This window comes from Balearica regulorum, chromosome 4, assembly GCF_011004875.1.
Source record: "Balearica regulorum gibbericeps isolate bBalReg1 chromosome 4, bBalReg1.pri, whole genome shotgun sequence".
Taxonomy (NCBI): domain Eukaryota; kingdom Metazoa; phylum Chordata; class Aves; order Gruiformes; family Gruidae; genus Balearica; species Balearica regulorum.
Window position 1 is genome coordinate 3,321,993 of NC_046187.1, and position 27,451 is coordinate 3,349,443.

A 27,451-nucleotide genomic window follows, 5' to 3' on the forward strand; every position below is an offset into this window, starting at 1 on the left:
TCTCCTAGGGATCCTAGGTTACCATGTAGGGCGATCTGCGCTTCAGAGGAATTCATACTATTATGGGTCTGTAATACACACTGCTGAAATTTAATAATGTGAGCGTAAATGATTGCAAGGCATGTAGGAACGTGTGAGTGTTGCCAGTGATTTACTTGTACTCATTTTTGGGTTAGGGAAAAGCAGGAATTAGTCACCTCTTAACTGAGACAATATATTGCATTTATCTTTTTAGAAAGAATACTTTTAAACAAGTAAAACCTTTTCAACACTCACTAAATCCGTCTTGGGGGGCTGAACGTATGAGGTATATTGTAACAACAGTACCGCATAGCTGATTTTCGTTCCTCACGGCCATCCTACCACCACAAGTTTGTATAGGAAATGAAACGTTTTGTGCTACTTCTAACTTTGCGTACTTTCGCATATCCAAATTTACCCAACAAAAATCGGTTTTTGCTTGTGTGGACAAATGATTGTGCTAGCAGAACTGGAAAAAAGTCAAACTACGAGGCAACTTTAAAAATTTGCTCCTGTAATTTTTATAGTCTGACATTGCCTTTTTTTTTTTTTTAATGTTTTTGGCAAAGGCTGTGTTTTCTTTTGAGTAACAGTAAAATGATGCGGTTTTTTCAATCTATACCCAAATACACTCTGAAAAATCAAAAAGATGACCTCTGAGGGCCCATCGCTCTTCCATTAGAGGTGTCAATAGCTATTAGTGGCATCAAGTCCTAGTTCTTGCCTGAGGCAGTAGCAAGGCTGGGGTCATTTCTGTGCCTGCTTTTCACCATCACACACAAGTACAGAGGCCAAAATGCAAACCGTGATCTCAGAATGAATATGTGCGATGAAACTATGTATAAAACATACTGGTTGCTTTCTGGATGGGACATATGCCTTCAGATGACCTTACTGGGCTTTTTTGCTTTAGCTGCGAAGAAATAAATTAAGAAAAATGCAACAACATTACCGACCAATAACAAAGTTTGGGTCGTCTATACTGCTAGTCACATTTAAAAAAAACCCACGTTGCCACATTTTGCATCTACTTTTGACCATAACTATAGCAAAGTAACCATTTTTCTGTTATTAGAAACACTAAATAAATTAAGCCATGCTTTTACCATTATTTTAAATACATTCTTGGTTGCATGTAAATCAGTGAATCTGTGTGTCTCCATACATCTAGCGGATTTGACTCAACCTGTAACTACTTCACTAGTGACTTTATATCTATTGATTATATTTGAACTTTTAAATTTCCCCCTTTTTTCTTTTCCAGGTTGATATGACTTCGGAAAAAAGTAAGATTTATTTTTTTCTTGGGAAATGTTACAGTACAGTTTGTATGAAAGACGGTTAAGGATTAAGATAAGCATGAAAGAGAGCTAAGCTTTAACAGCTATTGCTAATAACAGCCATACTTTAAAAATGTAATAGAAAACAATTTAATACCAAAGCAGCTATCCAATTAAGTGCATTTTAATCTATAAATTAACAAGTAATACAGTTTAAAACAGTTCATCTAAGCATTTACTTTCCTTTGACATCCCTAGCGATCCCGCTATTGCTATTTTGCTTGTATGAATGCTCATCCCTCCATTTTTTGTTTTGTCCGTTTGTTGACACACATTGTTGCCTCACATTTGGGATAAATGACAGTATCATTTTTAATGAAAACATAATCGGTACTCCGATATATTTCATTAAACTCATGAAATACATGCAAAAAAGTGATACTGTCCAAAGTAATCAGGATGTTTAACCCTTCTCCCCGCCCCCCCTTTACTGTGGTGAAATAAGACTGTTAAGCTTCTTTGTTTCAGGCTAATTAACTTGGCTGGGCAGCGAGATAGTCATCCATTTGACATTTCTGAAAATCTGTATTACAAATCTGCAAAATTAGTAGATACCGTTTCAGTATGCACTAGATAGTTCACGCTAACACCAGCAGCACCGAAGCACCAAATTTTCAGCACCAAATTCGCCCCCAGCAATCTGGTTGTAACTAATGTACAGCACAGATATATGGTGTTCATTACACACGAGAGAAGGGTGTAGCAAAATGGGGTTTTTTTACAAAGAAATACAGATAATTATGTACGGCTTAGGTTCTCCTTATTTGCATTTGACTTTTAGACTGGAGCGCAGAAATGAGTGAAGTTTTACGTGATGTGCTACCTTTAAAAAAAACCCAACAAAACACAATTATAATTTCTAAGCATTGCGTTCTGCTCATAACTCGCTTCAGTCCTCCGATGTTTCATTCTGGTCATTACACGTTTTCTAGTAGTCCTTCCTGCAATTAAATATTCCCAGCAGGTAGTTGTGGCATAATGGGAATTAATTACATCCTACTTACTGTATATCGATTGCACAGATTAGACAAATATTTCACCACAGTATGTTTTAGAGTATTTTCATGTACCTTTAATTTACATGATTAATTTGTAGAGCTATTGTTTTTTTTTAACTGAAGCTACATACCCAGCAGCATTTGCAACACCTTTGCTTTGCATGGAAATAACTTGCCTTACATAAATTGTATGTATGTGTCTAGTGTGACTGTCTCTGATTTTTGGTTGCCATACATTACATTTTATAAAACTTTGAAATCACTTCTGAGTTGATTCACAGTTTTTTCTTATTATCTCTCCTTTTCTTCTCTGTCTTCTCTTTCCTCAGTCAATTCATTAGTTGTCAATGAGGATGTTCCAAGGAAAGGACCATGCCTCTTTAAACAAAAGAATATTTGTTTCATTGTTTAGGTGTGAAATCCCCTTAGATGAAATGCCGGTTTGCAGCTGATTCAGATTTCTACATATTTGATCATATTTTAGATTACTGCAGAATTACTTTTACCTTTTTATTTTGGTCATTAAGAAAAAAAAAAAAAAATGTTAACCCAATGTTATTCTGACAGTTTGCTAACACTGGCTTTCTCTTAGAGGAAATCGACTTTCAATCAGTTCTAATGCTTTCCCCCTTTTTTCTTGTTTATTTTTATTTGAACATTGATCTGTAACATCTGAACAATCTTGAGATGCCTATCTTTGTGTAAATTCACTGTGTTTCTTCTGTTTTTAATTTGAAGTTTCTTGTTGTTGGTTTGGCTTTTTTTTTTTTTAGTGGTGTCCTGATTTGGTTTGTTACAGCTTTGACGATGTATGTGTGGTTGTGCTATATTGATAAAGTTAAGCAAGTTATTTCCTGCCATTTTCCTTTTCAGTTTGCGTTTTGGTTTTGTTGGTTGGTTTTTTTTTGTTTGGTTGTGTCCCTACCCCCCCACCCCCCGTTAGCTTTGCTTTGCTCTTGTACCCTCAGATCTTGTGGATCCACCATTCCCGGCCCATTTTGTTGACCTTCCTACCACTGCAACCAAAGACTGTCATTTTCAGTCCTGATTACATTTCCAATCTCTATTTTTGATTTCCATTTTACTTTCAATGTTTTTCATTCGCATCAAAGATGACGAGACAGAATCTACAGAAACATCTATCCTGAAAAGCCATCTGGTTAATGAAGTCCCTGTACTAGCCAGTCCAGACCTGTTGTCTGAAGTTTCTGAGATGAAACAAGATTTGATCAAAATGACTGCCATCTTGACAACTGACCCTTCTGATAAATCAGGCTCCATTAAAGTGAAAGATCTTGGAAAACCCACTGAAGAAGAGCCAGGAGAGCCTTTTGAAATAGTTGAGAGAGTGAAAGAAGACTTAGAAAAAGTAAATGAAATTCTGAGAGGTGGATCCTATACCAGAGAAGAACACGCTTTGCAGAAGTCCCTCTCCAGACAAGAACTTGTAGAAGAAGAAGAATGGGTGATTGTCAGCGATGAAGAAATCGAAGAGGCCAGAAGAAATGCTCCTGTAGAAGTCACTGAACCTACCTGTGTAGAAGTCAGGATAGACAAAGGGACAACAAAAATGGAGAAGTCAGACATGACAGGAATGGTAGATTACCTTACAGAGGATTTAAAAACATACGTTTCTCTTCATGAGGTACAGCCACAAGCCTTACAAGAAGACTTAGTAGAAGAGAGATTTGAAGCAGTAGTAATAAGCAGGGATTCTGAAAAAGGACAAGAATCTCCGACAACTGAAACGCTAAGTCCGGAGGAGCAACACAAGCCAGCCTTAGAAATTAAAAAGCCACTTAGGACAAAATTAAGAGACAAGCAAAAGCAAAAGGAAGGCAAGATGCACAGCAGCGAAGAACAGCCAGGACTAGTGAAGGTCACTTCAGATGAGTCGCTAGGTGAGGAACCTGGCTTAACTCTGACAGCCGCTCCTGAGGCTAAAGCTGTATCCCCTGTTATAGAGGAAACTCCTATTGGCTCAATAAAAGATAAAGTTAAAGCTCTTCAGAAACGAGTGGAAGATGAACAAAAAGTACGGTCAAAACTACCTGTCAGAATCCAAACAAGAGAAGGCACTGCTGAAAAGGCTTCTAAAAGACCAGTGCAAGTCAAAAAACCAGTAGCACACAAAGCACAACCGCCTGTCTCACCTTCTTCTAAGACAGAAAGACTTGAAGAGACCATGTCAGTTCGTGAACTGATGAAAGCCTTCCAGTCAGGCCAAGACCCATCCAAGAATATATCGGGGCTGTTTGAGCACAAGTCTGTCAAACAGAAGCAACAGCTCCCTGAGAAGGAAACGACCCGGAGAAAACCAGTTTCTTCACAAAGCGAAACGAGGCGAGTATCGAGCCACAAGACAGACAAACAGAAGGACAAACAGAGCACGATAACAAAAGCAGAGAAAGAACCACAATCAAAAAAAGGGAAAACGCAAATTTCTACTGCTGAAATTCCCAAGAAAGCTGTAGGTAAAGAGCAGGTAAAAGAGCAGAGCAGCAAAAAACCAAGCGAACCTCTTCCTCCAGTATTTGATGATGAAAGCGCCAAAGATACAGCAGTTGTGAAGGGCAGGACTTGTGATGACCACGGAGATACTGACTTCCAGATCAGCCCTGACAGAAAAACCTCAACAGACTTTTCTGATGTCATTAAAGAAGAGCTGGAGGATAATGACAAATATCAACAGCTCCGACACCTTTCAGTGACAGAGGAGGGAGAGCTTAACTTGGAGCAGGTACTGACCAGTCCTTTCAGCGTTGCTTTCCCCACAGAGTATGTGAAAGATGGATTCCTTCCCGCTCTTTCTCTGCAAAGTGCTGCCTTTGACGGGAGCTCAGAGAGCCTTAAACACGAAGGTGTGGCTGATTCTCCAGGTAGCCTTCTTGATGGAACCCCTCAGATCAGCTCTGAGGAAAGCTATAAGCATGAGGGTCTGGCAGAGACTCCAGAAACGAGCCCTGAAAGCCTTTCGTTCTCACCAAAGAAAACTGATGGGCAAATTGAAGAAGCCAAAGGAGCAGCTAGAGCACACACAACAGCAGAAACATGTTCTCCGAAGGAACTCTCTCCAAAGGAAGATGAAAAAGGTATTACTGAAAGACAGCTAGATGCTGTCACTGAGACTAGTAAGTCTCATTCTGACCATGTATCAGAAGAGCTTATACCTACAGCCTCTGAAGAAGAGGCTGATAAACTTAAAGAAAGTAGCTCAGCTTCCATTATGAAAGATATTAGCAGGGATAAAGAATCCAGAACCACTGCACATTTAACTAAGTCTTCTGAAACACATGACACTGCTTTAGAGAAAGAAAAAGATATAACCTGTGAACGTCGTGTTGTGGTTAGAAGCCCCCAGAAATTGGAACTTTCACTTGCTAGCCATGATAGTGAAAGCTTTAGCCCAGTTGCAGATGACTCTTTGGCTATAAGTCATAAAGACTCATTGGAAGCAAGCCCAGTGCTAGAAGATAACTCATCACACAAAACGCCTGATTCTTTGGAGCCCAGTCCTATGAAAGAGTCTCCCTGCTGTGACTCCCTTGAAAGTAGCCCTGTAGAACAAACAGTGAAGGCTGGTATTTTGGGGCAGGGTCCTCTTCAGTCTGTTCTTAGCAAAGGAGAAACCTGCCCAGAGCTGGCATCGGTGCGTTCCAGGATTCTCCGTGACCCTGAGGGAAGTGCTGATGACGACAGTCTAGAGCAAACATCCCTCATGGAGAGTTCAGGGAAAAGTCCTCTTTCACCTGAAACTCCTAGTTCTGAAGAAATTAGTTATGAAATCACACCTAAAACAGCAGACTCGCAGGCACTGTCAAACATACCAAAGTCGGCCGTGATCCCTGAAGTCAGTGAAGAACCAGAGGATGATTCCGAAAGTGAGCCAAAGAAGAGATTCACCCCTGAAGAGGAGATGTTTAAAATGGTGACCAAAATCAAAACGTTCGATGAATTGGAACAAGAAGCAAAAAAGAAGAGAGGTTACAAAAAGGATTGCAAGCAAGATGAATCTTCTGTAGCTGCTCATTCAGAAGCTGCATGGGAAGCTGAAGAACCAAAGTCAACAACGGTAGAAGAAAAAGATATACCTACAGTGGTGATGTCTGCAGCTGAATCTAGAAAAAGTTCTTCCTCTTCAGAAAGCGAGCCAGAACTGACTCAGCTAAAAAAAGAAGCTGACTCAGGCCTCTTAGTGGAGCCTGTGATCCGAGTGCAGCCACCCTCACCGTTACCATCCAGCATTGACTCCAGTTCTAGCCCTGACGAAGCAGGTTTTCAACCCATTGATTCAAAACAATGCTCTTTGAGGATAGGTGCAGTTAAAGCAGACCAGGACAAGCCAACAGAAGATGACCGAGAGGAACCGCTTCTTGGTGGCAGCTGTAAGGCTTCCACAAGAGAATCAGGCACTTGTCATTCTGATGGTTGTGTATCAGCAGAAACTGATGAATCAAAATGTGACAGTCCAGATGATAGTGAGACAGTCAGTCCCAATGCCCCGGTCACACAGTTCGGGGGTACTCTGTGTCATTCCATTGGTGACGGTTCTCAAAAAGAAGTCCATGTTGAGTCTTCACTAACACTACAGCAATATGATGCTACTGAAAAAGATGTCAAAACCAGTGCATTGTTAACACACACAGATCTCATGGCTACAGGAGCTGTGTCTGAGAAAGTAGATGATGGTTCTTGTGGACACAGTACTGAGTACTCTGTACCACAAGACGGCAAATGGGCTGAAGGTGATGCCACCGAACATTCCGCTTTGGGAAGTGATTTGGAAAAAGCAGATACAGATTTTGAAACATCTCAAAGAGATATTCATGCTGAGGAACCAGAGTATTCATCCCTTACCACTGAAACAGTGGAACTTGAAAGTCGTGTAGCAGATGCTGCAGAAAGTAGTGCTCCTTATATAGTAAGCCCTTATGAAAACGTGTCTCCTGAACATTTCTTTACTGACTCTGAAAGTAAGGTAGGGTCTGGTAGAAGTCTGCTATCTAGGGAAAACTACTCTGTCGAAGGAGGAAAAGATCAGACCGGTGAAGCTTTACTTAGCAGAGACGCAGGTAGCGAACATCGCTCTTCGGAGGAAATGTATATGGAAGTAGAGCCAAAACCAGAGGATGCATTTCAGAAAAAGTCACAAAGGTCTTCGGCATCAGATTCCACACAATTAGCTGAATCTGCCCTTGAGGATATAAAAGATGAAACAGAAAAGATGATCAGTCAAGTTGTCATCACTAAAACTGACGTGGATTCTGACATGTGGAGTGAAATACGTGAAGATGATGAAGCTTTTGAAGCTCGGGTGAAAGAGGAGGAACAAAAGATATTTGGGTTGATGGTGGACAGGCGATCACAAGGCACAACACCTGATACAACACCGGCCAGAACACCTACTGAAGAAGGGACGCCACTTAGTGAACAAAATCCTTTTCTTTTTCAGGAAGGAAAGTTGTTTGAAATGACTAGAAGTGGAGCCATTGACATGACCAAAAGGAACTATCCAGATGAAAGCTTTCACTTCTTCCAAGTGGGGCAGCAGCCTCAGGAAGAAGTTTCTTTATCGGAAGAAGTGAAAGAAGCAGCAGAGGTGGAGTCTTCTAAGCTGAAGAGCTCACCAGATCCATTTTCACCTTCAGAATCAGAGGACTCAGATATACAAGAAAAAGATGCATTGAAATGTTCACCCCCAGCATCCGAGTCTAGCGATAAATCAGAAGAAGTGACGGGTGAAGGTGTCAGCATAGGCACCGCAAAAGCAGATCTTAAATCCAGAATCCCAATTAAAATGGGTATTTCAGCTTCTTCAAAATCACCAAAGAAAGAAACTGCTGCCTCTGAAGCTGAGCCCCTCTCCAGAACGGAGACTGACACGGTTGATAGCAGTCAGGTGCCTTGCCCAATCTCTCCCGAGCAGTCTGTAGTAGAAGATGAATTAGAGTTTTCCAAAATCACTAGATTAGTTTCTTCTGAACAGGGTGATGAGTCCCCAGACTCTTCACCAGAGGAACAGAGATCTGTGATTGAAATCCCTACTGCTCTAATGGAGAGAGTGCCTTCTTGTGAAAGCAAATCCAAAATTCCCGTAAGAACAGCTGCTGCTGCATCACAATCCTTGCAACAATTGGAAAATGAGAGCCTTCCCACAGATGGCTTCCTAGACAGTTTGCAGTGTGAAGGAAAAGATGACCAAGCGAAACCAAAGTCTAAAATTCCTGTCAAAGCAGCTTTCCAAAAAGCTGAACAACAATATTCATACACAGACACATCTGTCCGCAAGCTAGAGTCACCCAAAGCTTTTGACGTGACAAGCAAAGTACCCACGAAACAAGATAACCGAAGTAAATCTGAATCTGATGCAAGCGTTCCCATGGACCCAAAGACTAAACGTTCGATAAAAGCTAGGAGTTATGCAGAGGCAGAAGCAGAGACCAGGGAGAGGGAGAGAGAGATGAAGCTTGAGCTAGACCCAGATGAGGCAACAACAGCAAGACCTAAGGTATTTTCATCACGGTTGCCAGTTAAAAGCAGAAGCACCACAGGCTCCCGCGGTGCGTTTAGTCCCACAAAAGAAAGTAAAGAACATTTTTTTGACCTTTACAAAAACTCCATAGAATTCTTTGAAGAAATTAGTGATGAAGCTTCTAAATTAGTGGAAAGACTCACACAGTCAGAGAGAGAACAAGAATTAGTTTCAGATGATGAAAGCAGTAGTGCCCTAGAAGTTTCAGTTATTGAAAATGTGCCATCCAGTGAGACTCAGCAGTCAGTTCCTGAAGACATCTTTGACACCAGACCCATTTGGGATGAGTCTGTAGAGACTCAGATTGAACGTATCCCTGACGAAAATGTCCATGACCATGCTGAAGGTATTTGCCAACGACTGGGATTCCCTGTGCGACGCATGTCATGAATTAAACTTTTTGGTTCTTTTGTTTTCTTTGGGGTGTGTGTGCGCGTATGTATGTTTGTGTACACGTGTAATGTGTGTGGCATTTTCTTTTAAGCTTTTTGGTGGTTAGTTGTGTATTTTTTTCCCCCCCGTGAGCTGTGTTTAGTTTTTGTGTTGTGTCTGTATTTTTCTTGTCTGTGAAACAATCTCAAGATTGCAAACCATGAATGCTTGTGGGAAGTGTTACCTTAATAAACAAAAACACTTCTAAAAATATGTATTGTTTTACCATTGAACTGATTGCTCAGGTCATGCGCATTTTGGCTTTTGGCTTTCCCTGGCCCTATTCTGAACTAATAATTTTTTACTAATAATGAAATATTAAGGCATTGATTGAAACCGAGACGTTCATTTTCTTTTGAGTTGTTACACAAAGAAATCTGCAGAAGTTTGAAGCAATTAAGTTTTTCACGTTCCTCTTTTTGACCATCTCTGTCTCAAGAAAATTCTGTGTCGCCAGTAACTTGAGTACAAGTTTTCTGGTGTTTGATTTTCTCCTCACCTACTTGTGTACTACTACTGAGTAGCCACGATGGAAATCCAGTAGCTAAAATGAAGCACGCATATATCATTAACCTTAAGCAATCTTCTGAATCTGAGATAGTGCAATCCGTGTGTGAATTCAGGGAAAATCAAAACTCAAATTCTGCCATCCTCAAATGAGCTTTGGGGATGGGAGGAACAGTCAGTCTCACCGATACTGAAGTAAATGAAGACTGGCAAATGAACATCTGATTTTTCCTTGCCTTCATTGTAAGCATTTTGTAGCGCTCCCTCGTTGAAAGGGTGAAACCCACTTAAATTAACAATATCTCAAATGCAAACCATGACACGAAGTGCCGTATGGACTGTTTGAACAAAACTTTCCCTACAACAGAAAGAACGTAATTAGAAGCACCGGTCCAGATGAATTTTTCAACCTTGGTCTTTACTAAGGAGGCATGGAAAATTAGGGCTCTTCACGTAGTTAACGTCTTCAAATAAAGTTAGAATGAAGTTTTAGAATAAAATGCTTGGCCAAAATAGGCACAGTAGGCACTTAAATCCTTGTTTAGATCTCCACATGAAAGCCTGATTTTCAAATGGAAAATGTAGATAGTCCTGTGCTTTTTGAAAAATCAAGCTTTTTTTTTTTTTTTTTAAACCTGGGGATTTACGGTCCTCACTTTAGTTACCCAGTTGTAACAGCCTGTCCACATTTAGATTACAGCAGTTAGAAAAAAAAGCTTTCCCTTCTTGGGCTATATTACCTATGAAAATGTTTTTTAACTTGTAAAAGGCAACTTGTGGCTCTCTTTGACCTTTAGATCAACAGGACGATCAGGAAAGGACAGAGGAAAGACTGGCCCACATTGCTGATCACCTTGGCTTCAGCTGGACAGGTAAAATGCACGTCGTCTACACCGGAGAGAAAGCAGGGGAGAATTCCTCGCTTTTTTTGTGTGGTTCAGATGATTTCCTGGTTATCTAAAGATGTTTTGTAGAAATATTTCCGTAGCTTACTGTCTTCTGGTTACTAAGATTCCTGTAGCCTGTGAAGTAAGAACTCAGATGCAGAGACTCCTAGGACGAGTGTGTGACAAAGAGCTGGCATATGTTATCCTGCTCTTTCTTGCAAAATGCAACAACTCTGGCTAGAAAATAAATGAATACGTTGATAAACAGCATCTGTGTTCTGGAACTCCCGAGCTGGAAGGCCACTATAGGGATAAATGAATTCAGCTTCATTTCTACAGAACTGTGCTGAGGAAAAAGGGATTAAAAAGGGACCTGTTTGTAACAACCACTTTAATATTGTGGATTTAATGGATCTGAGGTAGATCTATTATACCGTTACTGGGGGCAAGCGAAAGTAACGCAGCAGGAAATGCAGATGTCTATCACCGAAAATCAGCCCAAAAGTCTTTACAAAGAAAAAGCGCTGTGTAGAAATCTCAATGCTGTGTCAACCTGTGGAATCCAACAAAAAATTGCTATAAAAAAATTGAATCGGGTCTACACTTTTTTGTATCTATCCCTAGAGCAGTACCACGCTTCTGAAAATAATCAAGGCTCTAGGAGTTAAAGAAGAGTTGTATACCAGAGGAAAAATGTTAACTCCTTGATAGCGAAGATTGTGCTCTGTACTGTTTTTATAAGCATCTTCAGAGTATATACAAAATATCACTGATACGTCTGCTTATGTTACTCGCCTCTTCCTTTCCTGTCCTCTATCTCAATCCATAAGAGGAGACTGGGAGCAGTGGAACATGGATTATCTTGAAATCAGTAGGACTCGAACCTGTGCAATATAACAGATTAGGAATATTAGCTGAAAAGTTTGTATAAAGGAATAGACAGTTCTGAAAACAAAACTAGAAAAAAATAGATGCTCGTCCAAATAGACATTAATGTTTTATAGCATTTTAGAGAGGGCAGGTTAATACACGAGGTACATCGCAACAAAGAGAATTTGGTTTCAAAAAAGTTTGTAATCAACTTGGCTGCTGATGGCCAAAAAATAGATGTAAGGCGGGGGGGAAAGAAAAAGCCTTCTTTACAGAGATGGATTTCTTTTTCAGAGCTAGCAAGAGAACTGGATTTCACAGAAGAGCAAATTCACCAGATCCGAATTGAAAATCCGAATTCGCTTCAAGACCAGAGCCACGCACTCCTCAAATATTGGCTTGAAAGAGATGGGAAACACGCAACAGGTTCGTTTCCAGTTACAGTACGTATAACTGTCTCCAATTTGCTAGTTGAGGTGACAGATCTGCGTCATAATCACAAAAAGAAAATTTGGGTAAAATTTAGGCTATAGAAAGACTGACTATACGTTGTACGTAACTTTTTTGGAGCTTGTCTGTATAACGTGGCGTTCTCAGAGAAAATGGGTTGATCTCGTTCATTTGAGCGCAAGGCAGAACATCTTACAGCAAAGAAAGAGCGGAAAAACCCTGAGGCCTCTTTTTCCTAAACTGAAAAATGTTTGGGGAAACTAAACAAATTTGCTAAAGAAAAAAAGAACAGAATGAGTAGTAATTTTTATAGGCAGCCCTTCAGTTAATTTCAGATTTTACTTCGCAATGCCTCTAAATGCATCTGTATTTTATATATGATGTTATATTGCTCAGTATCCTGTATATGTCCTTCACATGGAAAACAGAAGGGAGAGAGCATGTGAAATTCTTAACTCAGCTACATGGTGTCGTTCTCGTGCCACAGATACAAATCTTACCCAATGTCTCACAAAAATCAACCGAATGGATATCGTTCACCTAATGGAGACCAGCGGCATAGACTCCATGCAGGTCCACGGCACTCGCACGTACGCAGAAATTGAACAAACAATAGGATTGGACCACAGCGAAGGTAAACGTCTCCTGATCCGGACTGCCCAGGTTATCTCGGCCAAGCACTAGCTTCTGTCCTGAAATGTTTGACTAGGATAATCTGTTAACTCTTAGAGAATCTCATTTTGAAAGCCCGGATGATATGGATGAATAGAAGTATGACATCATACAGGTCACTAATGCACCAGGTGAAAGATCTCTGCATTAGCTGATTCTTATAAAGCAAACAGAGGAGTGGTGTCAGAAACTACTGCAAATACTCATGCCCAGTTTGTTGGGGTTTTTTTTGCTTGTACCAATATTTTCATAAAAGTTAAGAAGGTCGCGTTAGGATTTGACCAAGATTTGTAAAAGGAGAACTACTCCACTCTTTGGAAAAAAACCTTTGGATTCAAGTGTCCAGGATATTGTAATTCTGCTATCATGCTGTTGGATTTCTCAACTTTAAAAGTTCAGTAGATTAAAGCAATGGTTGTAAACTAAAGACACGCCTCCAAATTACGTGAAAAAAATTTCGCTTTTCTGGATGTGATGCTTTTACATCCTTAACTTTTTATTGAGCTAGTAGCTCTGTAAATTTTGCAGATAGCTGGAAACACTCCATCTTTAAGACAATGTAGCAACAGAAGGTTGTTTGCTATAATTAGCATTCTAATATCATAACTGATTAGTTTAAGAGCGTTAACCTCCATGTCCTGCTCAAATTCACTACAAGCAGGTACGTTTTCCCCCGGGCTGTTCTTCAGAGTTCAGTAGGTTCCTAGTGAATGTGGCTAGTAAGGAGAAGAAAAAAAAAAAAGCCTAAGTTTGTGACTTGAAGCCTGTGGAACAGAAACGCATGTGTTATTTTACTTTTTTTTTTTTAAATTTTTTCAGAATGAGAACCCTTGCTTTGAGATTAGAGATTGGGGGTGGGTGGCTGTGTTTTTGAAGTACATGAATTACCTAGTTCTTGCACCTAGTCCTGTATTCATTTCTTTGTCCGCGCTTCAGTTATTTTTTCCATACGCAAATAAATAATGGACGGGGAAAAAAGTCACTAAAACCTATCCTAGTCTGCTGGAAAAACCCTTTTGTGAATCTTCTTTCATACTTTGAGGGTGTCAAAATTAATTGCTCTAAGTAAATTTCTGGGTAAATTGTATTTTGCCTGTTACTGTCAAGATTCATTATTTGGCAATACTAGTGGTAATCCGATGTTCCTTCAGCTACTTAGAGAGATTATGTCCTCTCCTACTCAAGATGTCTAAAAATTCCAGGTTATGTGTTCCATCCGGGGATTTTAAATGCACACGGAGAATGAAAAGGACTTTGTGCGTTCTAGTAAGACTTGTAATGACATTTCTCACCTTTCTCTTTTTTTAAAGGGTTTTCTGCACTGCAAGAAGAAGTGTACAGTTCAAGACATAAGCAAGAAGAACAACACAGAATTTCTAAAGACAGTGACCCAGCTGAACACCCTCCTATTGTGTCCGAGGAAGACGTGTCTGTCAGTTATTCTCCTTTTCAGGACAGTACTCCCAGGAGTGAGGCAGAAGCATCAATGGCTGAGCTCCTGAGACAAGCACATAAGGAACAAGTAGAAGCTGAATTCTCAGGGAAACCCCAAGATGTGCCAGAAGAAACATCTGCTTCACAACATGAATATTTGTAAGTGTCAAAAGACCAGAATGAAACCGATGTGGAATGGATAACATGAGGATTTTACTGTTTTCTTTGAACCGTATGAACTCCCTAGACTTCTATTCCAATTGTGCACACCAGTTCTTTAGTTCCTACTGCAGGTTTCGCTTTTTTAATCTGTGTGGAGGAAGCCTTAAGGATCGGGAGAGAAAGCCAGTTTGTCGCTGTGAACATAAAGCGATAATCTAGGCTAGTACATGCAAAAGAAAAGAGGGATAACGTAGAGGCGGGGCTTTTTTGCAAACCGTGTATATTTTTCATATGTTAGGTGACAAGTAATGTTAAACTTAGTGGAATTAACACTAGAGGGGCCTTTCTTCAACTTCAGGATGGCTCGTTCGATTGAAGCAGAAATTTTCCAACTTAATCATTACTTACAAATCTTATAACCACGTATTAGCAACTAGATTTTTAAAAGTAAATTTCAGATGGCCAAAGGAACAGAAACAGGGTTTTACACAGACAAGGCAAAGGTACTTAAGGGAACAACACACGATAAAGTATAGATTTTGAAGACCTACACAGCAAAGCCTTGAATTCTGGTTTGGGACTGTCAGTGGGGTTGGTTTCATTTGGAAAGGAACTTGAAAAAGATTGAGTTTCTCTCTTCCCACCATCCCTAATCATGCGCCCGCGCCGATAACTCTACGCGGGGTTGATTCAGGTATCCACAGGCTAGCAAAATATCAAGGATCCCCTTCCAAAGAGGTGGTTTTCCTGGGAGCGGTTAGCTTTGATGTGGAGATGCAGCTCCCAACAAAGTGCAGCTGAGTCCAGCAAATGGTCTTTTGGAGATTCGTTTGCTCAAGATACGCTTTACACACGGGAGAGAGCGTGGGAGACAGAAAACAGCATCCAAGGTAGAGAACTTGTGTCGCACTCGTAGGCAAAAATACCGGGACTGCCTAATGATCTGTCTGAGGAAATGAATGGTTTTGAGGAATAGAAAACGTATTTGAGACAATATTGCCAATACTAAATGAGAGTAGCGGTGACGGGATATCACTGCATTTCATCTGTAGTTTGAACTAGGAGGAAAATTGGGCTAGATTTAGATATCGCATAAGGGACACGCACGAAGAGGAATTATACAATACCATGTATAGCCTGGTGAATGGGAAAAAAAAGGCTGGATCAATGCTATTTAACTTGAACGACAACGAAACCTTTCCGTACTTTAGAACGCAGTTGTTTCAAGGGCAGTAGTTGAGGAAGCACAACTAATTGTCAAAACCCAGCTTGTATCAGGAAAAAAACCATATACACGCAAGTTTTCCTATTACTGTTATCTACTCATGGGATTCGTTATGGAGAAGGGAATCTGGATTCCTATTATTAAAATTTAACAATTTCCTCAGGTTTTAGGGGGGAAAAAAAGAAGGCATGTAGATGCTAGCTCCAACAGATCTCAGAAGTTTTAGAAGTAGAAAATTTAATTTTTGCAGGCTTGCTATTTTGCAGGCTGTAAATTCCACCAGTTTGGATATAGTTGTCTTTTTTTTTTTTTTTTTTTTAACCAAAATACCTGAAAAGAGAAAAGTCAACCTCAAAAGAAGATTCGAGGTGGTGAAGCGGGTAATGTTTTCACAATTAGTGCAAATCAGAGGTGACCTTTTCAAGTTAGCAACAGAGTTATAAGGTTACTTGATAAAAATCAGGTAGATGAGAGTTTAATATCTGAAGTCACTATTATTCACCCATATGCAACAGAAAAATATTGCACGTACATATGCTTTAATATATGTATTACCTTTATATATGTTACATAGTAACATATGTAATAATATGTTTAAATAACTTGCAGCAGGAATTAAGTCATAGCAATATTCAACGCTGAAAATAACATTAGAAACAAAATAAGATTCTCTACTAAATTTCTGTTTGCTAAGGCTCCAGAATTCTGCCTAAAAGTTGGTGTCTCCTCACCTGCAGCTGTATAATTCGTAATTAATGTAGTAGTTGCTTCACATCCATCTGTAGCGATCCAGCCTCTTTCCCCCCCAAAAATTATAGGTAATATGTAGATTTGCGAGGGCGCAAATGACAGCAAAGCTCACATAAATCCTTTACAAAGACCAAGCTTTGCAGAATTGGGCGCAACGTTTGGACATCCGTTTGGAGATTTTCTCGGGTCGGGAAGATGAGAGAGATTCCTAACCAGGTTGTTCTGCAGTTATTGTCAAGGAGTGTCAGTTATTTCTAGACTTCGCTAGATGACAGACGACATAAGAATATTTAATCGGCGTACGTAGGAATTGGAAAGCACCGCGTGGTAGTAAACTTCCCTCGAACCTGTAATTCACAGCGCCGCAACTCCAGGAACAGAGCAGTCTGCAGCACCGGTAACTGGAAAAGCAGCAAGCGAAAAATCTGCGCCGCTCAGCGCGGCAGAAGAAGAGAGAGAAAAACCATCCCCGCAGCCCCCGTCATCTGCTCAGAGAGGTGACTTTCCCATCGTCCAAGAGCCCGAGGACCCCCAACTCCACCAGGATGACCTCTCTCCGAGGAGAACTAGTCTAGTGATAGTGGAGTCAACTGATGAGCAGGCGGAAAAGTTTGGAAGAGGCTACGAAGAGGAATCTTTAGAAAAGGTAAATCAAAGTAATTGACGCAAAATAAGAAGTTTTGTGTCTCGCTCATTCCTTAAGATGAGAATATTTTTAATTGGCCTAATTAATCCCCAACTGCAACGGAGTCTTTTCTCCTTTCCTCTGTGGTTATAAGGACTAGCTGTAGTCATTCGTATAGAGGTTTGCAAAGCTGAAGCAAACCCCAGATCCTAAACCCTAGACTGTAATTCTGGTTCTGCTACCTTTATTTGTCCTTTGGCCTGTGCCAGGTACGTCCATGCGTGTGAGAGAGACAATTAGTGTAAATAACAGAGGCAGAAACAAACCGTGTACAAGGGAAAGCTGAAAAACAGATGTAACGAAAGACAAAGCAATAACGTTAAAAGCTGATGAAGAAAGGCGAGGTGTACGTTGCAGAATACTAAGGATGTAATGGAAGAAAAGAACTTGAGAGTGGCGTTTATGTAGCATGCAGGCAATAAAGAGAAATGGAGACAGGAGATGGAAGAGAAGAACAAAAACTACGTGAGGTAGGTCATTGGTTGTGTAAGGCAAAGGAACCTTACTGCAGTTCTTGGAGAGGGGAAGACATCAAGAGGCAATGAAATGAAGTAACCGTATGGCTTTCAGTGGGGAATTTAAATTACTTGGCAGATAAAGGTTTAGGAATAAACAGCTTGCTTTGCCTGTCCTAAGTGGAAGAAAAGGAGATGGCATAATTGGGCAGAAAATTAGTTTTACCAGTGAAGTTAGAGCAGAGGACGGACAGTTCTACTTGAGCAGAAATTGTCTCCTGTTTTGACATTCACCTAGAAACAGGCTGCTCGCTCTTTGCTGTTTTTGTTGCCAAACGTACCGCCTCTAGAATGAAGAGTTTCAGAGCTCTGCCTCTGGGATCTCAGGAAAAGGGTGAATATAAAATGTGTAGGATGACTCAGATGTTGAAAGATTAGCTGCAATAGGACTCACTACAATGGCTGCTGTAGGAAAGGCTGCCCTCAAAGATACAGTTTTATTCCATTGATATTCCCCAAGCAGTTCTTTTCAGCTTCTCTTTGCCTTCTGACCTCTTCATTTAAATTTTTAATTCTTCCCTACGCAGGAGAGAGAAGAACTTCAACACCTGTTACTAATTTTTCTTGATCTTTCCAGTGTCAAGGCTATTGTCCTCTAGTTAAAACCATTTAGTCCTGCTGTCTATGTGCTGCGCTACTTCCTGGTACGGAGCATTAAAAGGCTTTCGTATAATCATCTGTGTAATTAACACAGAAACCATATGCGATATGTTTGACTTCCAGAGTTGGTGTTAGTAATACCTTCTAGTCCACCTGCAATGACGTCATGCCACAAATTGCAGGCTGGTCCCTGGCAACCTTAAGACCGCTAAGAACATCCTATAGAATTAGTACCACAAAGACTCATCCTTTGTTTTGCAATATGCTGATGAACAGCTCAGGTATAGTCAAGTGGCCAAAGCTTCCCACCACGCACCAACGGTTCACAGATTAAAGTCAGGTAAGAGGCCAAAATCCTAAAAGCAAAAATTTTCGGAAGTGAAGATGGTGTTAGATACAAACAAGACAGAACCTGTAAGTACTGCTAGTAACACCTACAACAGAGCACTGCTTCCATGCTTCTACTAGGAGTTAGCAGAGGAGTTAGGTGGGCTGGAGACCAGCTCGGACGAGGATGAGATGGTCACTACCAGGGTCGTTCGTCGCCGGGTGATTATTCAGGTACCGAGTGTTGAACGATTGCACGTGCCTGTGGTGACTAGGTCCTGGTACCACCCTGAGGCATGCTGCTGAGCCAGCTGCTCGGCGGGTATTGCACCTGAGGCTGGAGCGCTCCTGAATAATGCTTGGGCATTGGATAACCCGTTCCAACACCTTTTCTTGAAGGGAGGATTATAGTAACACCGCTAACCCAGCTCTTAAATTCCCTTAGATGCCTCAGTAGGAGGAGGACAAAGACCTCTCAGCTCCATACACAACACGGTCAACTAACGTATTTTTGCCCCTCCGTTGTGGCATAACTTTTCTTTGCATGCCTTTCTAAGTATTTGCAGAACACTTCCCCCCCCCCCTAACATTTCTCTATTTGTTTTTCATTCTTTAACCAATTAACCGATTTTAGAGTTGCTTATTGCAAGTTACCTACATGAAGGCCTTGCTTCATTAAACTTTGTTCTTTGTCATACAGGCTGATAGTATGCCTGAAATGCCACCAGAAACAGTCACAGAAGAGCAATATACAGATGAACATGGCCACACAGTGGTAAAGAAGGTACTGTCAGTTATGCCCCTTGCAACCTTCTTACTGTCCTATAAAAGGAAGGATAAACACATCCACATACATGCCAAATTTTCTTTTGTGAAGGGGCATGATTTTTAAGAGTAGAGCGTGGGAAGAATTTCTGTTCGTGAGAGATTCCAAAGTTTGAAGATTTATTTTGATTTGCAACATCATTCTGGATTACACTTTATAACTTAACGTGACGTATTTTGTTAATTTTCCCACTTAAAGCCAATGAAAATTGGCTTTAAAAAAACCAAACAACAAAACAAGACAACATGCCACCCCAATTTTATCTAAGATCATGTTTGCTGGTATTAATGAAACTAACGGAGGGCTAGGTCTGCAAGAGTCATCTAAATCTAGACTTTAGAACTTCAAAATCTCCACTCAGCCATGCCTGAACAGGTTCCTAAATTTCTGTATCTGTACATACAGTTCAATTTTTATGGCACAGGGAATATAAAAAGTACTTATTTGTGTGATGGCCTCATAAAATAAGCATTTTCAGACCCTGCTTCTACAAGTGAATTCTGTACAGTATGGAAGTGGAAGAACTTCTGTGCTTTATCTGACAATATTGGTCTAGGACTTGGCTGAATCCTGCTGGTGGCAAACTCCGTCTTCTGTCTGTGTGCCAAGAAAACATCGTAGACCTTCAGCAGGATAGCACGTCTCTGGAAGCTGTTTCAATTCGTCTTAAAATAAACAATCCCAGCCAAATACTCTTGGGCATGTTGTGCAAGCGTGAGCATGACTGTATTCTTCTGGGTAGGTCCCGCCTGGGAGGGCGCTACCCCCACCTCTGTGACTCTTAAATATACGTGACACGATCTGATTGAGTATCACAGCAAATAAGCTTTCGGACGAAGCGGGAGGTAACTGCTTAATGGTACCTCATCAAAAGGGGCCGGGATGGCGTATGAAAACGTAGAGCTCCAGGTCATCCGCAGAGGGATGCATACCCGTCCTCCTGAGAAATTTCTCTCACCCTGAGAAATTTATCTCATCTTGAACCCTGTAATTCTCTTCTGCTCCTCTTGGTTTGGCTTGCCAATGCCTAGAAAGCTTAAGCACCAGATTAGTCTCTTAAGTGGGTTAATTCGAGCTCAGCAGTTCAGCAGTGGTTAGTACCATCAGTGTCGCAATGGTTCTAAGCATTAGCCAAGATGCTAACCTCCTACTTTGAGAAGCTGTTTTAAAAGTGCCAGTCTGAAAATGTTCTTCAGCAGTCATGCAGTTGTAAATTATGTTTTCTCTCTTGAAACACTATACATCTTTTCCTAATAACAACTGCTGCTTTAGAGAGTCATTCCAATATCTATATTGTGCCCATTTGCGAAGTATTTTATGGAAGCTTTGCTGCGTGGTAACCTAAGTAGGGCGAATGCACCGACTTGCAGCTTTCCTGCAGGTATTGGTGAGTATATGTGTTAAAGACTAAAACAGTGAACCACCATTGTAGGTTTTTCTGTGTAGGTAAAAATGCCCTTTGAGTAGAAAATACGATATAGAAAAAAAGAAGGCATAGGTTATCGTTAACTCCTTTGGGACAAAGCTCTGTTTCGTTCCTTCAGGTCACTAGAAAGATCATCCGGCGATACGTTTCTCCAGATGGCACAGAAAAAGAGGAAGTCCTAATGCAAGGAACACCACAAAAACCTGTCACCGTCGAAGAAGGAGATGGCTATTCCAAAGTTGTAAAACGGGTTGTGCTGAAGAGCGACAGCGAACAGTCAGAGGTCAGGTCTCCTGTTCTCCTTCCGATGGTACAAAGCGGCAGTACGCCAACAGTGGCATCGTCCTCGTGCCAACACCATTCGGTTTTGAATGATGCTTTTAAAAGTTTTCTTGCAGATGGAAAGGCCTCAGAATAAAGAGAGGGAAAAGGCAGGGGGTGGGAAGGTGGGCAGGGAGAGAGGGCAGTTTTCTCTGAAAATAACTCAGGATACAGATTCTGTGATTTATGAGACGTACCAAATTCATAAAGAAAGCAGCTTTGTACTAAGATGACATACAGATAAATGGTAAATCTGTACTTGTTACTGTACCTCTTACTCTAATAAGAAAATTAGTGAATGCTGTAACGAAATGACCTGATGTTCTCTAGGTTTCTACAGGTAAGCCCTTCTAAAACTATACAGTTATGTCAGGTTAACTTACTGGTGTGTTCTTTGCTATGAAGAGGCTAAAAAAAAAGTACTATTACTTTCATGCAAACTGTTGGTAGAGCCAGTGAATTAATTAAAAAGAAAAAACCTAACCTGAGAAGGTAAGTGCTTTTCAGTTTATCTTTCCCTGCCTTAGTTCACCACGTAGCCCTACAGACATTTGTATCGGCAAAACTGAGGCCGTGACAGGGAATAGGGCGTGCTTTCAGCAGCCGGAAGCGATATTTAACAAATGGTCGTTGGAAATGCTAAGAACACGATTGCCGTTCTGTCTCGCCAGAGTTAATCATGAGAATTAATTCTCTAGGAGTAAGAAAACAAAGTAATTTTTTTTTTTTTTTTTTTTTTTTAAGTTAGCTGACCATACCAGAACTACTCTTTATCGTGTGGAACCCACATACGTTAAATTTGTACTTTACCAAATAAAATTGAGTTTGTCACTTTCCCATAGTATTCTACTATTCTGGCCTTTTGCTCCTGTAAGAGTTCCTTGGTTTTACAAGTGTGACTCATCTCTCAATATCTTTTAAGATATTGAAGAATATCTTAAAATTAAGGTATGGATTGATACCAGCAGTTCGTACTACCTGTGTGAATACAGCAAGTCCACTTGTTACTCGGCGGGTGAGCCGGTCTGGCAGCCTGTGGTGCAACATCCCTGCTACCGTCAGGCTAGCTCAGGTTCCAGAAGCAGTTTTCACCCTGCCAGCAGAAAGCTTCTCAGCAGGATAAATTATCCAGGGCCGTTCCTGCTTTCTGAACTGGCATGTATCCTACGACGTCTCGTTCCGGAGCCGTAAAGCAGGTAATAAAATGTACGCTTGCTATTTTGAGGTGCACACGTCGAAAAGTGAGACTCATATTCTTGTTCTCTACGGCAATGACTAAGAACGATAGAGTAACTAAAAGCTTTGTTAGCATCCGTTAAGGAATTCATATCCAGTATACTTCTGCTCTCTGACCTTCCAGGTGACCCTGTCTGAACCTGCTGTTTTGCCTAGTGCCTCCAACTTCCAGTCTGAACCAGTGGAAGGCCGGAAGGTCAGCAAAGTCATCAAGACCACTGTAGTGCAAGGAGAGAGAACGGAGAAACGCCTGGGGGATGCTAGCTTAGCTACCGATCTTCCGTCAGCCAAAGAGGACTTTGAAGAGGTAAAAATGCCTTTTACGTATAAATATTAAACCAAGTGTCGCAACATCCCTGGGGACAAATTCTACTCTATTGAAAGTTTTGTTGGGGGGAGCTTCATACTCAACTACTGAGCGTAAAGCTCTGTTGTTATACTCAGCCACGTTATAAAAGGATTCGTATATAAAGAGTGCGTGGAAGCTAACATTACAGAATTAGCTGTGAAACGTTTTAAGATTCTAAAAAAAAAAAACCAAACCACACAGAGGCTTTGAGTGAAGTTGTTAGAAATCATGGGTGTGGTTACAGTTAAAGAAAAAGCTCATTCCTACATTACCACGCTTGGAGCTAATCTTAGAAATTGATACCGTTAAATCTACTCTCTGGGTAAGTTGATGTCTGTGTCCTTGAAAGGAAGAAATGGCTACCCAGCTAATTAGCACCTTTCCTGTGGTTTTGTTTTTTGGGTTTTTTCTTTTTCTGATCAGTTTAGACATTTCAGTAATAGAAAAGTGATGTTGCATTAATAGAGCTTTTTTCTGTGAGGAACTGAGTGCACTTCACTCGTAATCCATGTTATTGTCCCTTGAAATAACACACGTAAAGACGTGTTTTAGTGACATGAAACGATCCTATACAAGAAACTGTACCTGATCTCTACATTTGAGGAATATTTGAAAGGGTGCAAATGTCAGGCAGATGCTTCTCTTATTCAGCATTCAACTTCATTAATATAAAGCACTAAGGTATGAAGAGCAATTATCTTCTGTCCTAGGTTTTTTGGGTTTTGTTTTAATTTGAGGTTTATGTTTTAATTTGAGGCTTTGAGCTATACAGGTAACCAAATGAAAGTGCAACTCCCCACTTTAGTAGAGAAAGAAATCACGAAAAAGGACGGCTCGATTATTAAAAGGTTTGGCTTGGCATGTCAATGAACCGTTACTAGACAAGGATTAACAATCTCATAAGAAAGGAGTGGATTTCAGTGAGTGTCTGAAATAAAACCACTGGCAGCATCTAAAGTTTTATTTGCCCAAGTACTAAAGATTACTACTAACATTTTGTTACAGGAAGGGCTGCAAGCACTGGAAGGGTCTACATTGGCTTGAAAAGACCTGATGAAGAGGGTTGGGGTGGGTTTGCCCTGGCCAGCAGCCGAGCACCACACAGCCGCTCCCTCCCCCTCCCGTCCCACCGTGGAATGGGGGAGAGAATAGGAAGAGCAAAATTGAGAAAAGTCAGGGGTTGAATGAAGACAGCATGCGTGTTACAGCATGGTTTTGTTGGGCATCTAAAACTGTATGCTTAATCGGCGTCTAGAGATGAATTGCAGTTAATTTACGTTATGAAAGCCGGTTAAAGCGGTGGTGCGGGTTGCATCCAGCAAGCATACCGAAGACCTGACCGCAGTAGCTGGCTTCAACTGCCCGCCACAGTTCTTCTCGTGGTATTTTAAATGAAAAAAAGCCTTAAGCCTGCAGCTGAAAAGGAGCAGTTTTTAAAACCTTCAGGAACTGTGGGCTTTTTAAAGACACTTTTCTCATTTCTTTTGTTTTAGGACGACACTGAGTAAAGCCAGCACACAGAAGAGGACTGTGATGAAGGACCGGTACGGAAACCACGTTCACATAGAAGAGCTGGAAGACACACCAGAAGCACTAGCACAGGATGACCTCCAACATGACCTCCAGCAGCTTCTTAGACACTTCTGCAAAGAGGACTGGAAAGAGGAGGCGAAGTGAGAAGCTGCCACCCCTCAACACCACCACGTAACCATCCATCCCGTATGCAGCATTCATCTTCTCTGGGTGTGGACGTTATTACCTACATAATCACTGGAAGACACTGCCATTTCTACTCGTGCAGATGCGGTGAACTCATTTCTTCCCCGCCCCGTATTTGATTTTGGGTTTTTTTTGTTATTTTTTTTTTTTTACCCTGTAAGCTAATTTGTGACCAAAGATAGCATCCTTCATTCGGGATGATTTATCCACCGAATCCGTCGTCTTTGTGCCGTACTGGGAATCCGTCGGCATCGCCACTTCTTGCTGTTCCTTTGCTTCTGCAGTAGCTTCACGAAATTGCATTTGTCAAGCCAACTTCATCCACAGGCCTCTTCGAGTGACTATGTACATGCATCATGGAAAAAGGGAGTTAACGTGCAAACTGTATATAGCGAGACTATTTGGACTTCCAAGACTGCAGGAAACGCACTGCCTACGACTACGATTAGCATCATGGATTACAAGGTCTATTGACGCTGCTGAACAGCGATTAATAAAATAATGGTAACACAATCCGCTGCAAACACAGACTGACTGAGGAGGAAGCACTGCAGATCTACTGCGTCCGTAAGACTTCCAGTTTAGGGATCTATTTAACTTTATTATAGTTAAAGGCTCTAAGAGTCAGGCTAAAAACCTGGAAATTCAGCTGTTCTCACAAAGTGATAGCTGAGCGTGGCCATTAATGCTTCTAAGACCTTCAGACAGCCACTGAAAAGATTTCCAGAAAAATAATTTAAAAAAAAAAAATTAAAAAAAATTTACCCGATTAGGTAACCAACTCGCTAGCAGCTATATCTATGGCACATTTGCATACGGTATTAAAATCTTTTAGATCTGGACATGTGGCAGGGTGTATTAAACAATTCTAACTACGGTAGTTTCCTGTTTTCATCACTGCTTAGCAAACCACACTGTCTTCTTGGTGGTACCTCCTGCTGGCCACTGCACTGTAGATAACTATGGGAGAAAGACTTACCCACTATACAAGGAGAATAAGTAATTCACCGTGTTTTATCAAGATTGCCTCTTATCCTATACATGCATGTGGCATTTGAAGGTCAAAGCCAAAGCCTCCTGTAATCATGTCAGCTTGGTAGCCCTCTGAGCACTGAGCGAGCAGTTTTTATCTTCCAATCAAGCGTTTTTAAAAGAGAAAGTGCTCACAATCCTCGAAAGCCAGTTTCTGTTCATATTTTGTTATTTATCTCTATATAATATATATATATTTCTAAACCAACCCTCTGAAAACCACGAGAGCATGCCTGCACTTTTATTTTCAGAAAAAGGGAAATAGAGACCTGACATTTGGGGTGTTCGATACCTTAATATTTACAGGAGGGGGCTCTGTGGTGGTTTAGCATATATATAGTACACACACACACAATGTTTTTTAAGCAGCTGTTTGATTTTTTTAATAGTATACTCAAAACCAGAGTAAAACAAATCCTCTCCTCTAGGAGTAATACTTTTTCCAAGCTTCTCTGGCCTTCCATGATTGTGGGGTTGTTTGGTTTTTTCTTTAGTGACTCACTCAATGGTCAGAACAAGGGCACTTCCTCATTAAGGTAACAATGCCAGAAGCATGAAAACACCTTGGGGGTTCAGGCTTCCTGCAGGGGAAACAACCCAAGGTGCCATGCTAACATTTTTTTTTTTTGGCAGGCAGAAAAAAAACCAAACACACAAACAAAAAACAAAACAACAAACCAAACCAAACAAAAAAGCATTTTGGCAGCCAAACCGACCTGTGATGATACATTTCATCGTGGCTTTCTTTCCGTCAGAGACAACACAGGATGATCTTCAAGGATGGGGCTCTAAAGAAATGCATTTCTGTTGTGTTATTTGCGGTGCAGATGATGTTCTGTGTAACAACATAATGGTTATTCACCTCTTATTTTGATTTTTTTGCTGTGTTATCAGAGAACTTGAATACTGTGAGAAGAAGTGAATTTTAAGTTGACAAATCAGCATCTTGTTCCCATGGTGATAACACTAATTGAATATATCTATGAGGGCATGTATTAGTTAAAAATTAAAAAAATACAACACTTAACAATACATAGCTGCAATGTGTACAATGGCTGATTTAACTAAATAAAAATGTACAAGTGTTAAATGTAGAAATAACGGCTCACTCTCTTTTACTGCCCGTGCAGCATAAAAAGGAACAGCACCTTCACTCAACTATCATAACTGTAATTCCTCTGGACCCAGAATTTCATTTTATTTTTCAATTCTGCTATTCAGCACTGATGGGTAGGTGTCCGTCTGTTACAACAGTCAGATACACTTCTTTTTTTAAATCATTGTTAATAGTTTTTCAAAGGGTATCTAGTTACGTTTTCTAGTTATTTTATTGGGCCTGAAATTACAGAATTTTCCTTCAAATATGGCCCAGACTGTTACAGTCAGTTACTTTTTCAGCTCCCACTACTGAGACTTTCTCAACCAGAGAAAAGATTAGGGAAGAAAAATGCAGCAGGGTGAAGTTCTGTCACACCTTCGTCATCCTCTTCCCCCTTCTTTTCCCAATGAACAAGAACTGTATTTAAAAAGAACCACCCTAACCATCAAACACCAAAAGCAACTCAAACCCCCCCACAACAAGCAAACACCCCCACCTTGAAAAACCCCACCGTGGCCATAATTGCCGAACCCAGCATTTGCAAGACATGAAAACGAGCTTTGCTGTTGTTTTCCCCACGCAGATCTATTCAATATACTCACAGACCGGCTAAAACTGCTTTTATTTCTTCCAGCCTGGGCCTAGCAGGACGTGGGGCGGGCGTAGGCCGACAGCACCGGCTGCCATCCCAACGCGCCGTTTGCGTACTCCCTCGCTCCCATTGACTTAACGGACTCGGGAAGGTTCAGGCCACGTAAAGCGTGAGCCCTAGAGAGGCGGGAGCCGCGTTCACGCGTGGGTGTCGGCGGGGGGAATGCGATTGCCCGTGGCCGCACTTCACCCGGGTGAACCGCGCTGCGTCGTCTTCGTGCTGCGGCACCCTGTTATCTGGGCACACGTGCTGCGGCACCCCATTATCTGGGCACACGTGCAGCACCCCCAGCCTGCTTACAAAACTGAAGCTTTGCCAAAAGCCTTCCTATTACAAGTGTTTTTCAGCTCAAATGCACGAGCATTATTAGCGGAGCCTCTGTTA

The 27,451-nt window shown here is 41.0% G+C and overlaps 1 protein-coding gene across 20 annotated transcripts in view; it reads left to right on the plus strand.

Annotated features, from left to right (window-relative positions):
• ANK2 (ankyrin 2) overlaps window positions 1–26,417 on the plus strand; it is a 343,812-nt gene extending 317,395 nt beyond the window's left edge. For 5 of the 20 annotated variants that reach the window (XM_075750947.1, XM_075750950.1, XM_075750941.1 and 2 more), the window contains 12 exons: window positions 1,286–1,307; window positions 10,628–10,702; window positions 11,882–12,013; window positions 12,525–12,671; window positions 14,020–14,302; window positions 16,641–16,926; window positions 18,549–18,641; window positions 19,108–19,191; window positions 20,778–20,942; window positions 22,341–22,523; window positions 23,322–23,413; window positions 24,059–26,417. In XM_075750947.1, the coding sequence (XP_075607062.1) occupies window positions 1,286–1,307; window positions 10,628–10,702; window positions 11,882–12,013; window positions 12,525–12,671; window positions 14,020–14,302; window positions 16,641–16,926; window positions 18,549–18,641; window positions 19,108–19,191; window positions 20,778–20,942; window positions 22,341–22,523; window positions 23,322–23,413; window positions 24,059–24,242 (1,746 nt within the window). In that variant the 3' untranslated portion in view covers window positions 24,243–26,417. Of the gene's footprint in view, window positions 1–1,285; window positions 1,308–3,471; window positions 9,238–10,627; window positions 10,703–11,881; window positions 12,014–12,524; window positions 12,672–14,019; window positions 14,303–16,640; window positions 16,927–18,548; window positions 18,642–19,107; window positions 19,192–20,777; window positions 20,943–22,340; window positions 22,524–23,321; window positions 23,414–24,058 lie in introns of all 20 variants that reach the window. The other 15 variants (XM_075750942.1, XM_075750944.1, XM_075750945.1 and 12 more) reach the window with 7 other exon arrangements.
• The last annotated feature ends 1,034 nt before the right edge of the window (window positions 26,418–27,451 follow it).